Source organism: Podarcis tiliguerta (genome assembly GCF_965153285.1).
Source record: "Podarcis tiliguerta genome assembly, chromosome: 3".
Lineage (NCBI taxonomy): Eukaryota > Metazoa > Chordata > Lepidosauria > Squamata > Lacertidae > Podarcis > Podarcis tiliguerta.
This window is the reverse complement of record NC_139536.1, coordinates 83,598,770-83,613,256: the sequence shown is the minus strand read 5'-3', so window position 1 is coordinate 83,613,256 and position 14,487 is coordinate 83,598,770. Positions and strand designations below refer to the sequence as shown.

General features: G+C 39.3%; 1 protein-coding gene across 5 annotated transcripts in view; it reads left to right on the top strand.

Annotated features, from left to right (window-relative positions):
- ADGRB3 (adhesion G protein-coupled receptor B3) overlaps positions 1-14,487 on the top strand; it is a 436,348-nt gene that overhangs the window by 158,997 nt on the left and 262,864 nt on the right. For all 5 annotated transcript variants that reach the window (XM_083431406.1, XM_083431407.1, XM_083431405.1 and 2 more), the window contains 2 exons: positions 4,630-4,791; positions 9,875-10,039. In XM_083431406.1, coding sequence (XP_083287532.1) covers positions 4,630-4,791; positions 9,875-10,039 — 327 coding nt within the window. The remainder of the gene's footprint in view (positions 1-4,629; positions 4,792-9,874; positions 10,040-14,487) is intronic.

The window sequence follows — 14,487 nt, the reverse complement described above, 5'->3', positions numbered from 1 at the left end:
TCATCCTGGTTTTCTTTTCCTTTTCCTTTTTGGTACTGATCATTGCGTATGTGGTTCACTGTGCGGCTTTTCTTTTCTCTTGGTTAAATTAATGTTGTATCTCCTTCAGTAGAATCATTAGGATCTTCTAACATGCATCATAGATTTACCTGTACGCATTCAGAAATTAATAAGCCTGATAAAAAATGACTTTTGGATGTGGAATTCATTTGTTTCTGTGACTCAAGATTATTCCTGGTTTATTTTCCTTTTATGTAAAGACAAATTAATAAAAAAAGAGTCTAGAAATAAAATCCTGGTTGCGTGTCATGCCATACAATTATTTCTGCAAAATGGTCGAAATTGTTCAGAATAATGGATTTGTTCTCTCCTTGAACTCGTCCTTGCCCCCTGCAAAAAACAAAACAAAAACAAAATTACTAAAAATTTTGGGGGGGGGTTGGAATGTGTGTGTGCTAGGGAGTGGCAGATTGTGTGTGTCTGATAGCAGGCAATACAACATGTCCAAACATTTCGGGGTGAAATTATGCTGCATTCATGTGCTCATTTATCACTCTGATGCTCACACAGAACTTTTGCCCTTGCAGACTGTCCCCTTCACTTCACTAGAACATGGAGAGCTAGTTTTGTACATGCATCATTTGCCCCCTTCCATTGAAAGGCGCAGGGAAACCTTTGTAGGATGAGGAGATCTGTATATAAGCAGTGAAACAAATCTGTATAAGCATATCTAAAGACAAGATGACATAATCTCTGCTCCTGCAGAGATGTGGATTAATTTTGGCTTATTGTAAAACTGTCATCGTCTTGCATCTCCATGCATCTTACTTCTCTTTCAAAGTATGATCAGCAGGATGGAGGTGGGTGGGAAATACGTTGCCGAATCATGACTAAACTAGGCAGCTGAGTGCATGGTGAAGGAAGGAGACGGTTATCATATATCACAGCAAGCACACAGCTTATTGCAAGCAGGGCATCGTGGTCATTGGTCCTAACAGCACAAGACTGCAGCATGACTGTCTGTTCCTTTCCAACCACAAGTTGCGCATTCCTCCAGATTGTCCTCTCTTTAGGCATAATGGATTGCAGAATTATAATGCAGGTAAGTGTTAAATGGATTCATGAGCTGCTCCAGTCAATAACTCATGCTTTTGCAACCCTTTTAAAATTAATTTTTAATATTTATTTATGGCCTAAATCACCCTTAGTGCTTTGAGGGAAAGTAACAATGCTTTAAGGACCAAGCCCATGAGAAAGTAAACCCATGAGAAAGTAAAACCATACTGCTACGTAAAACATCCCTTGTATCCTAATTTAGTACAAGGCATTAAATGTCAATTCAGAGGTCTCTGGCCCACACCTACATGCCTGCAAGCAGATTTTCCCATCCTCTTTCAAAGGAAGAAAAGAGAATTCAAAATCCTTGTTTGTGTTGGAGTTTCATTTGCATGTTGTTCCTAGATTCTCAAGGAACCATTGTAGCACTGCGAGGCACTTGTCTGGCAAGATTGTGTAGAGTTGAGGGAATGGAGCAAAGCAAGGAAAAGGTATTCAAAATAACATCATCTCCCATTCATTTCAGTCGACATGAAGCATAGGCAGTGGTTCAGTCTATAGAAAAAATTGAACCCCATGCACATCAGTGGAGCGTGCATATGCCCACCCCATTCTGCCCCCATTTTCAGGCCACTTCCAGGTCAGCAGTGACGAGTGTGTGTTTGATCGGTTATCAGTCAGAGACACGTAAAATGGTCACTGCCTGTGTTGGAATTAGTTACATAAATATTCACTTGTTTGCAGCTTAAATGTGCATATAGAAATTTGAGATAAATTACTGCATTTAGATTTGTCCGTAGGGTAATCAGATGCAAAGGAGGACAAAGGTCCAAGGCATTTGATACTTGTGATAGGGAAAGAGAAAGAGATTTGATTCAGTTTGCATTTATAGGCGCACTTCACAATTTCCAAAACAATGAGCAACCAAAATGCAGCCATTCTTCAAAATTCACACTTGTCTGAATTTTGCAATGCAGTTCTCCAGCCAGCTAATGCGTATGTATAACATATACCCAAACTGTGCATAAAAATAGTGAAAATAACATAAAAGCACATTATAAAATGCTTTGCAAAAACATGTATGTTAGACAAAATTCCATACATATGTGTTCATTAGGAGAAGTTTGCTGATGAATTTTCATTATGCTTTTTTAAACTGATACAGAAGCTGAACTTCAATGTAGAACTGGGAGAAACCAAAATTGACAGGTTCTCCCATCCCTACTTATGAGGAAGATATTGAGGTTAGGTGAAGCTTGCCTTGAACATTTGTCCTCCGCTGCATTTCAGACAACCTGCTCAGCAGTGCTTGTCACTGCCGATAATCAAAAAATGCAATACCCAGTCATAATACATGTGTTCTGTCTTTTGATTATCAAATCACAGAGACCCACACAACACTGAAAATGAAAATTTCTTACTTACTTACTTCGCCAAACCTTTATTAGGCATTACAAATATAGGCCATCATAAAACATCCATATATAATTTTGAAAAAATATATACAAAAACAACCATGTAAAATATGTCATAATGAGGATTTTCATTGGAATTTATTCCCACTAAATAGTGCCATTCACCACTCTAAGAGATACTATTGTCAATTTCAATAATAATGAAAATTTCAATAATAAGGAAGTACTATTAAGAATAAGAAAACACTATTATTACTGAATATTTAGATTTTAACGCTAGTACACTGTCAGTAGGTCATTGGGGGATAAATGATCATTTGCATTCAGTGTATAGATTTAATTTACATAATGAGGAACAAATTGAGCACAGCTTTGACTATGGGTTCCATTTTGGCCTTTCCTTTAAGCAACCTTGACAAAAGCAAAAGCAAATGTCAGGCCTGTAGGAAATTAAATAAAATTTAAAAGCCTTACTTAGGAGTGTACAAGACTGTTACCGCAGCAAGATCTTTACCATGTTTTAAACAGGTCCCAGAGTATTGAATCCAGAGGAAGTTGGCCATGCTTTAGTCCCATTGAAATAAATGGGAGAAGTCTGTAATGGATAATTTGTCATGACCTATTCTAATTATTATTTTTTAAGTGCTCCATTGATTTCAATTGATGGCTTAAATAAAATCTTAATGCTTTAAACTTGATTGTAAGTCACCTACAGAATGTTTTGTGTTAGGCAACTAGCTAACTAAACATGACTGATTTCCCCTGGATCCAAACTTTAGTCAGTATTATTAGGGCTGCAAGACAAATATCCCTTTCATATACTTTATGTATATAGGGTGGGTTAAGTAAATACGCTCAAGGCCTTCCATTTCACAGAGGAAGTGAGAATATTATTGTTGTTATTACTATTATTATTATTTGCTTATTTATTTATCCCCTACCTTTTTCCCTGACAGGACTCAAGGCGGCTTACATATAAAAATGAGAACTACTAAATACATAGGAAAAACCCAGCAACCATTTAAAAAAAACACCAAAGGAAATCTATATACATACATAAAATCTATTAAAGCAAATGAGTCTTATGTTCCCTGTAACCAAATGGTCAGCAATATGGCTGCAGCTCTTTGAGTCATTTTAAGTTTCGGAGCACATTTCAAAAGCAGCACCAACATAGAGTGCGTTACAGTAATCCAAATGGGATGCAACTAAGATGTGTGCCGTTACAGCCAAATCAGACATCTCAAGGACTAGGTGCAGCTGATGCACTAGCTTCAACTGTACAAATGCAGAAACCTGAGCATCCATGCTCAGGGTTGAGTCCAGGAGCACACCTAAACTGTCAGCCTGTATCTGTGTTAGCCCATCCAGCACAGCCTGAATCCCTATTCCCTGTGCTGCCTTCCAACTGACCAAGAGCACCTCTGTTTTGTCCGGATTAAGTTTTAATTTGTTCCCCCTTAATTAATTTGGAATGTGGGAAATCAGTATTTTTGTAACAGAGGCAATAAGAAAAATCGAACTTGTTCTTCCCAGTGTTTATCTAGTGCTTTGTGTAACTGTAAGAAGAAGAAGCCATTCTTTATTTAGAAAGCACAAACTAGGGTAAAGAAGTTTCATACTTTAAACTTTTGGAGCTTTTTCCAGTAGAAAAAGAAATGATAGATTTAAAAAGAAAAGCGCGTTACAACCTTCAAGTTTTTTTATTTAAAAAATGGAGGCTGGTTGGGTTTTTTTTGCTGTCATCCCTCCACTTTCATTTTGATGTGATAATTATAATTCATGTGCATTCATTTGTTCTTCTGTCATCTAAAATAGATTTCTCTGTTGGTGTAGGGTCCAGAGAGCAGTGCAATTTCTAGAACAATGAAAGGCAGCGGACTAAAATGGTGAATGCCAGTAAAACCAGATCCCAGTTTCTTTGTTTTTAATGCCACATATTACATGACTCTTTTCTTTTTCAAGTGTTTATTTTCGACTCTGCTGCATATTTTCCATAGGTGCTTTATTTTAGTGAATCTTTTATTTTAAATATAAAGTATCATTCTTATTATTTTCTAAATGATGCTTGCATGCCATTATTATTATTATTATTTTACTACAAATCTATATTAATACTCATTGCTGTATTCATGTTTGTTTATTGTCTTGGATACAGGTGAATCTGGTGTGGAAGAGTGGGCCCAGTGGAGTACATGTTCAGTTACTTGTGGTCAAGGGTCGCAGGTGCGAACCAGAACTTGTGTATCACCTTACGGGACACACTGCAGCGGCCCTTTAAGAGAATCAAGGGTTTGCAATAACACTGCCCTCTGTCCAGGTAGTGTTAGCAGCCAATCAATGAAATTGTGGATGTTATTGAACTGTTTTAATGCTAAGCACTTGAAACGCTAACTCTTTAAAGATTGTGACCAATTCACTGGGACTTTAATTTAGGACAAATGACTGCGATTATTAGTCATCTCTTAAAACTTTGTGGTGTATTCATGCTTTTGGAACTGCCAACCAGCTTTGAGAGCATATTTTCGAGCTCCAGCTTTTTAAAGCAAAAGCCTCTGCTATCACTCTTGGGGGTAAAAGCCCTGTACAGTGGTGCCTCGCAAGACGAAATTAATTCGTTCTGCGAGTTTTTTCGTTCTACGAGTTTTTTTGTCTTGCGAAGCTCCAATGTGTATTCATAGGAATGCATTGGTGGTTTTTTAAAAAAGGCACAAGACGTTTCGTCTTGCGAAGCAAGCCCATAGGGAAATCCGTCTTGCGAAGCAACTCAGAAAACGGAAAACTCTTTCGTCTTGCGAGTTTTTCGTCTTCCGAGGCATTCGTCTTGCGGGGCACCACTGTAATATTTTGCATTACCTTATCGGTTTACATGACCACAACATTAATCCGAAGCTGAGGTAATTGAACATGAAAAAGACGGCTGGGCAACGAAAGGTTCTTGCCTCGCCTCTGCTTTGAATTGAGCCAAGTCAAAATGGTCTTTTCCACCTCCAAATTCTGGAGGCAAGCAAGTTGTGTGAAGCCTTTTGCCAGATGCTATGACAACAGAGAATTCAGTGGGATGAGGGGAAGATGTTGCCTGTTAACCCCCATTTGTGGATTTGGTTTCAGGCAATTTAGGCTGCATTCACAATGCAGTTTCTTCCATTTTGATAAAGTTTACCTAACTGTTAGTTTCCATATAATATTTGAGCTTTCACACAACAGAAAAGCCATTTCTGGAACTATAGTGGAGCACAGTGGAACTTTAGTAGAATACAGCTCAGGCTTAACATTCATTTCCATATTATTTACAAATGAATTTTATTTTTTTTACCTGAAAGCAAATAACATGGAAGCAAACTCCAAACCCTATATTGTCCTATAGTTCCAAAATAGGCTTTTACATCATGTGAAAGGTCAAGTATAATGAAGAACTTAACATTAGGGGAAAGTCATGTAAATGGAACAAGCTTCCATGTGAACACAGCCTTATAGGTTGCACCTCTGTTTTGGTTTCTTTAAACTATCCCATCTCCCCCACCCCAAAACATTCACATGTACAATCAGGGGTTTGCAGTGATCAGTAGTCTTATCATTACTACATTTCCACTTTAACAGTATAGTCTCATATTAAAAAAATAGCATCATTGAGTTCAATGGAGTGTGTACTGGATCACACACCCTAAAAGCAGTAGAGGATACTAGTGAATTCTTTGTGATATTAACTCTGGCAACATCAAATAGTAATGCCTGCTAGCATTTCTTTCCTCAGGAAGAAGTCTCAAGGAATCCAGAGGCTCATTCTCTAGACATACCCACAACTTTTCTGCCCGGCTCTCACACAGCATATGAGAATGGCTAGATTTGCTCATGAGGGGAGAAAAATAGGGCTGGTGCAGATATAGCACAGACTCAAACCTGACCATGGCTAAGAAATGAGAAGTCACACTGGGTTGCCATATGTCCTCTTTTTTTCAGAACACGTCCACTTTTTCATGGGTATTTAAAATGAGAGTCGCCATAGTGATCCATAGTTAAATGCAGACATTGGCAAATGTGTCCCTTTTTTGCTCTTCTAAATATGGCAACCCTATCATCTCATCTCCTCCACTCTCTAAAGGCAATTATCCCTTCTCCCTTACCATGTTTAGAGGAAGTGTTGACATCGAGCTTCACCACAGTTAATGCTAACCAGGGTGAGGATTGACCTTAACTTTTGCGTAATGTTGCACTGAAATCCTGGTTAAACAGGAACTTTGGTTTGAGTTACTTATGGTTAAGTGAGTGAAGGAACTTGATCATTATGGTGGGACAGGGAGGGCAATATGTTCCCAACACTGGCTCCTGATCTCTTAATTATCGCCTTCCAAAAGAAAACATGCCTGAAGCTGAGCATAAATTTCTATCCCAAAGTGAAAGGCACTAGTTAAAGTTGAATATATTATTTAAGTAAGCAATTAGCTTTCATGAGAATGACTATCCATAGCTGATGGTATTACTTAGGGATGTGTTCCATATGTCTACAGATATATCACTGAATCGGAAAACTGAAGAGGGGAAGATGAATCCTAAGAACTTCAGTTTTCATTTTTAAGTGCTGCTATTTGTGGATGAAAATTTAAATATATATAAATAGCAATTATCCAGCCAGAAAACAAGAGGAAGTTGGGAGCTTCACAATAATAGAAAAATGCTATTTTTATTCCTCACACATTTTTTCTTTTATTTTTTTATCTCCATCACTTTCTTGTCCCTGTTCACTTATCTTTTATCCGTGCCAGATACTTTTATCCCAATCTTGATACTGCAATTATTGGCAAAACATTCAAGATGACTAAATCAGAGTTTTAACTTTACACTGCTTCCATTTATGTATAACAGAACACAAAATGCTTATTTCCTTTGCATAGAATTTGGATTCCATTTTAACAAAAAATTCACACACCTTGTTTCAGCTGAACCCTTCAGATATAATTACAGAAGGGTTGGACCAGCATTTGTGGGTGCAGTGGGTAGAAAAGGCAAGCCTATACTGTTTTACATCAGGAGGATGTGAGCTGGTGGAACCCTTCTTGGAATTGGCAATTGTCAACATGCTTTGATAAATGCAAACATATTTTGATAAACAGGAGTTTTCATATCTGAACGTAGTTCGAGGCATAATAATGGAGATAATTTAAGTCACTTGGTATCTGATTCAGTACTTGATAACCAGAAGTTCTGGTCATGTCATCAAGGAAAAGATAAAAATATTAAACCTGCATGGATCCCTGGTTGACCTCTGTTACACATTTTGGATATAATGTGTCATTGGTGGATGCCAATGGAGAGAATAGCATTCAAAAATTGCTCATTATCATGATTATATGAATTAGACTCTACTATAAATATATCAGTTATATATTATATCGAATGTGCGTATGCCAGGTGGTTCCAGGGTAGGCAGGCATAGTCCTGGCATTTCTCCACATGTTGACATCCTTCCCCTTTACTTCAACTGGGCTAACTCCTCACCCCACTTGTGATGCTTCCTCTGAAAAAACTACATACATACAAAGCCCCATTGATAGCAGACAAGCAAAACTTGCTCTAGGCATTTTGTTCATTAATATTTTACTGAAGAAGAAATAATTTATAAAGGAATTTAGTCTCTTCATGTCTTAGGCTTTGACAGCGTTTGCAAATAACCTGCTATTATTGGTGTGCCTGTTCCATTTTAAAATAGATAGATATGGGTTGAAAGAGGTAAACAAAAAGGAAAAGGGTGTTTATGAGTATCTTCTTCGTTGCAATTAGTATAGACATTGGACAAAATCCAAAGTATTGTAGGCATACTTAGGCTTAGTTCTCACTGAGGTGCTAAAACTCAGCCTGGACTTTATAGAATAAACTGCAGGTGGTGGCAGCTCACATGATTTTGTGAATATATCACTGCACCTAGAAAAATGTCATGTCAAGGAGAGACAACTAGGTTGGCACCCTTATCCCTGGCACCTACTTTTCCTTGTAGATGGATACAGGGGTATAGATTTCTGAGCTCTCCTCTGCAGTTGGAAGGAACATAACCCATATGCAGATTTATCACCTGAATGAGAACTGAGTCATAATGTCCCATTGAAACTGTGCTTGTGTGTGTGTTTGCCTGCACACAGCTATAGAAAGGAATTCAACATAATGCTGTTATGATCTTTCTGTTAGCACAGGCACAGCAATCCTTCCCAATGCTCGTCTGGGAGTTCTCCTGACCTCCCTCAAAGCCAATGGGGGGGCATGCAGGGGGAGGAGAGGAAGGAAAGTCTCATTATGCTAGGAGGAATTGCTGTGCTGGTGCCTGCTAGCACAATCATTTAGTTGAATCTGGCCTGTTGATTTCAGAAACTTAGGCGTGCTTAATGTCTCTTGGTTGTCCCCATTGATTTAATAGAGATTCTGTCTGCATGTGAATGTATACAAATAGAAGCAAATGAAGTTTAATGTTTATATTTCATCCTAATTTAGGAAAGTGACTGAAGCAATGCTTATTTTTTAATTTATGTAAGACTGATAAATGGGTGAAATTCTTGTTACAAAGTGCAGAAAAGTGCAACTCTATCTGAACTAAATCAAATTATGTCAGTGGTTCATGCTTTGAACTCTTACGAAAAAACTTACATGGAAATTCCACTGTTTCACATATACTTTTTTGAATCATTTGCTGCCCAGAATTTTCCTAGTCAAAACTGAGCCCTGATCAGTTTCGTCCTGTGTATAGTAAACAATCTGCATAAAAAGTTGAGTGATTGTTGGGTATAAGTGATCATTTACTGGATCATGTCTATCCATTTACCTGATGGTAATCAATTGGTTTTTTATTTGTCACATGATAACTAAATACACATGACATAAAAACTGGCCCCATATATTGGGCTTTGTTACAATGTGTTGTTATTGAACAACACATATACCCTACTCCAGTGGTTTACTTCAGGTCCAAGACATTCCATTGCATCTCCAAAGCTCTCTAAACATTAATGGTATCCCATTCATTCTGTGGAAGAAACAGATCTTTGTCTACATTTCCTTTGCACATGTAGACCAGCTGTCCAGTGAAATGAATGGAGCAGACAACACACACAAGAGCAACATATGTCTTGGGCTGAAGGCTGTGGTTCTAGCCATATCTGCAATCTATAAGTCCTATTGACCTATTATGATCATGATTAAATGAAAGGTTGCAATCATAAGCCTAGCTTGCTGATCACTAATGCTGCAATGCTCTAAACTTGGATTAACTTATATTTGTGAATGGTGGAAATGCTGTTGTTGTTTTCTTCCTTCGGATGCTGGCCAAGTTATTCAAGTTACAGTTTTACTATGTTTGTTTTTAACCCACTTGGCTACTCATGTTATTTTCTTGTTAAAGCCTCTTTGCTTTATTACAGTACATGGAGTTTGGGAGGAATGGTCACCTTGGAGTTTGTGCTCATTCACATGTGGTCGAGGCCAAAGAACTAGAACAAGGTCATGTATACCTCCCCAGTATGGGGGAAGATCATGTGATGGACCTGAAACACAGCATAAGCCTTGCAATATTGCTCTTTGCCCTGGTGAGCATATATAGAATAACTGTTTGCTACTTACAAGGTTTGTTTGTTTTTCCAGTGTAGTACCTTTGTGGTCTCCATTGTTGTTTTGTGCAGCTTGAGCTTAAACTCTACAAGAAGGATGCATTCCTATAGCATTATGGGGACCCTAACAGGGCTAGTTAGAAAGAGGAAAGTAAACTCGTGTTTTCCCTAGAAAACATCTGTGCACCTTGGACATTAAAGTTGAATGCTTGGAAGTCCTCCAAGATGTTCTCTGAGTGTGCAGCTTGATGGCTGCAAATGCCAGCCAGCCTTTTGCTGGATGCTTCTCAGTCGCCTTCCCCCAAAAACAAATGAAACCCCTCATTGTAGAGAAGGAATAGCTCCAAGGAAAAGAGGCCCCACATGCCACCATTGGCTGGAAATGATGAGCAGAGAGTCATATCCTTCTAGGAATCATACAGCTTATAGTCTAGTCCATGATTCTCCAGTGGGAAAAGGCACTCGTGTGTCACTTGCTGCTGGAGAGGAAGCCCACCTGGACCTTCTTTATCAAGAGTCCTTCACTAGCTTTCACTCCATCCTCTTTCTCTATAGCTAGGTTCTTTTAGGGTCTTGGAAGAGGGGCTAGTTGCAGGCTGGGGTTCAACAAAGCAGAAACATGGGTCTCGGTTCTGCTTCTGACATTTCAAGCAGGAGTGCTTGCAAAGTCAAGCATGCTTTGTTTGCATTCTCACTCCATCCTTAGAGCTGGTGCTTTAGTGTGCTCTGTTTCTTATCCCTTAACCTGGAGGTAGAAGATGGGATCCACAGAACCATACAAGTCATTTTGTGAAGGGGTCTTCAGGCCTGTGGTTCTTAAAGAGAAGCATGGCCACATAGCAAGCCATTTTGACATGAAGGGGAATTTATTAAACAGTACGTAGAATGCAGTGCTGGGTTAACCAATAGACTGACTAAGCAAAGCAGGGGCACAAAAAGGGAAATATTTTTAATAAAGAATTTGAATGAAAAATAAAACTTTATTTCATTTTATGTATTAGTATTGTTTTTATTTTAAATTACATATTGAGGGCACCATAATCTTTTAAGTGGTTGGGGCCCCTAAATATCTTAATCCTGCCTTGGTGACATGGCACAGGAGTCCACAGCTCAAGGGAAAGAAATACCAACATTGAATATGGTATTGGGCTTCCATTAACTAGTTCTTTGAATCCTGGCCACTAGAGATAAAATATATGCATTGGATATATGTGCATCTAATACTCAAATGATGTCTCAAGAGCCCTGAGTGGGACCCAGAGAACAAGGAACAGAGCTCTGCTCATGCCATGGAACTTTGTGATGCACAGGGTGGTTCACAGAACAAAAATGCAGCTGAATGAAAAAAGGACCTCATTTCATTCTCTAGATGCCACACGTTTATATGCTGAGATGCTTGAGGGTGTTTGCAACAAGTTACAGAAGACAGCAGTGGGTTAATTAGTAAGAATGTGGGAATTCAACTGTTATAAGGTGCATCTTAAAACTCATCTTTCTGATATTGTCCAGTACATAGTACCCATTGATAAATTCTATAAATGTCCGCTTTGTACTGCATGTTGGTCCATTTTTTTGAAATATTCAGCATTTTGGGGCACTGTTACCAGGGTGGAAGCAATACCACTCAAAACTTTGGACTGCCAGTATAATGCCCAGGTGATAACTATGTGATACTTTAAGTGAAATCTTTGACAGCTACTCCATGACTACACCTGAGTAAGAAGCATAACTGCATAAACATGTTACGAGCTGCATGACACCTACTGTTGGGACTAAACTGAACATTTCTTGTGTTCAAATTCTGTTACTCCAATGATTTTCTTTCTCCCAAATTGCTACTGAAAGGAAAAGGAAAAAGTAGTTTAAGATATGCTTAGCTATGGCAGCAACAATCCCCACGATTTAGAGCAATATTAAATGATAGAGTACCATCAGAGTTACTTAGCAAGTTTAGTAGATGGAGGCAAAAGTCAAGTGTAAAGACTACAGCACAGTTCATGGGCATCAGTAGCTAAGGAATCTTGGGTAGCCTGCTAACCATTCATTTCAACCAATTTCACAATACCTAATTGTGTTTCATAAACATGTCATACTCTGTAATCATTGTTTGGCCTGCCTCTTCCCTGTAATATCATAGTGCCGTAGAATCAAAATAGGAAGAAATTAAATTTAAGTTCATAGAATTGTAGAGTTGGGAGAGATCCAGCCACCTGCAGTGCAATTAAGTTCTGTAGGACATCTTTAGATGAGGTCACAAAATAAGCAGATTTGGTGGGTAGCCATATTTTGAGATGCTTCTCCAGTTTCCTACTCAACCAAGATGTTACTAATCCTTCATAATCATCTGCGAACAGTTATATTCCGAGACTTTGTAAGACTTTCTGAGGAAACATATATATCCACATTGAAACAGATCTTAGCACATGGTGCTATTTTCAGGATACATACACACACGCTTCCAAGGATGATAATATAAGTTAGATATGTATCATGTAACTGTCTGAATGTTATGTGTCTCCTGCAATCCCCTTGCTAGCATACCCAGTCCTATGTAAAAAGCTTTTCCTGTTATCCAAACATCTGTCCGTGCAACATTTTTGTATGTCTCCTAAACCTTAGATGAAATGAAAGATGTACAAAATGATGTTAATCTTTGTGTAAGTTCAGAGTTTTATATTGTTGCCAACGATTCACATTTGTTTTATTCTGCTCTTGAAATGTTGTCCTTCTTTCTTCTCGCCATCAGATGCATTGAGTAATCTTTTTCCTCCTTATCATCTAAGTGACAAATTTCTTAAAATCCATGTCACTCAACACAATCCTATGCATGCTTACTTGAAAGCAAGTCTATGTCTAATACGGCTTAGTCCCTACTAAACGTGATCAGAATTGTTGTGTTAAAACATATTACAAGGGAGTATGTTGTTTTATCAATGTCCGTGCTACTTTCTTAGAAGTGTAGTAAAACAAAATACAGCCTAATGTGACACTGTGTTTTGCACTGTTTCACCTAAAATAGCCTCTTCTCTTACTCTTGACCAGTATAATACAGCCATCCATCTCTCCTCACCTACCATGGCTGACTCCTTTTTAAAAACAAAGCACTTGACTAAACAGATAGCTAGACTCTGAGACTTCTCACAGGGTCCTTAGGTTGCCATGTTTCAACATTAGTATCACCCTGCCAAATCTGTGCATGATCATGCTGCATCAGCATGTAGAAGACTTCAAGTACTAGTGCCCATGGTCTAACAGGGTAGCATCAGCAAGACTCTAAGTCAGCGACAGGCAATCTTGTCACAAATCAAGCCTGAGTGTGTGAAACAATGCCACGTGACTGTACATAGGCACCTTAGGATGGTTTTTCATCTAGTCTGCTGTGATGGGGATCAAGCAGTACAATGGAGCAGGAGTAAAACCATGGTTCTGCCTTGTACTTGGGCTTGAGGCCCATCCGGATGAATGTGCTGGTTATGGCTTCCATCATGGTGCAGATTGGTTAATCATACAGTAAATGCTGTGCCTAGAGAATCAGGTTTGCTTTTAAAGTCCAGTTAGTGTAGGAGATATGACTGGTGAGGTAGAATGGTAGGGAGTAGCTGGCCATCACCAGCGAGGGTGACTAAATCGGGGGGGGGGGGGGACACTTTCATCCTTAGGGGAATCAGAGAGTAGTGTCCAAGGCAAGCAGTGAATAGTGGAGGTACTGTGTGCAGCCTAGTCTGATGTTCTGCTACACTTGAGAAGGTCAAAATAGAACTCAGTGACCACATTTACCCCTCTCTTGACACACGTGCACACATCACCTCAAGTGCGCCCATTATATAGAAGAGAAGGTCAGAATATTCATCTCCCTCTTCTTCCCAGCACCTGGGCTATCAGGTAACCCCTGCACAGCCTTTTGTATAATGGTTGGTGTGCTGAAAGCTATGTATAGGTTGAACAGAGGAGGGGTTCCCTTTAGCAGCCCTCTCCATGGGCACATAGGGACGCAGGTGGTGCTGTGGGTTAAACCACAGAGCCTAGGGCTTGCCAATCAGAAGGTCGGCTGTTTGAATCCCTGTGACGGGGTGAGCTCCTGTTGCTCAGTCCCTGCTCCTGCCAACCTAGCAGTTCGAAAGCACGTCTAAGTGCAAGTAGATAAATAGGTACTGCTCCTGCGGGAAGGTAAACGGAGTTTCCGTGCACTGCTCTGGTTCGCCAGAAGCGGCTTAGTCATGCTGGCCACATGACCCGGAAGCTGTACGCCGGCTCCCTCGGCCAGTCAAGTGAGATGAGCGCTACAATCCCAGAGTCGGTCACGACTGGACCTAATGGTCAGGGGTCCCTTTACCTTTACCTTTTACCATGGGCACATCAATACCCGCCCCCCGGCCGAAGACTGTGTACTCCTCATTTCTGTGTACTCCTAATTATTTACTTGAATT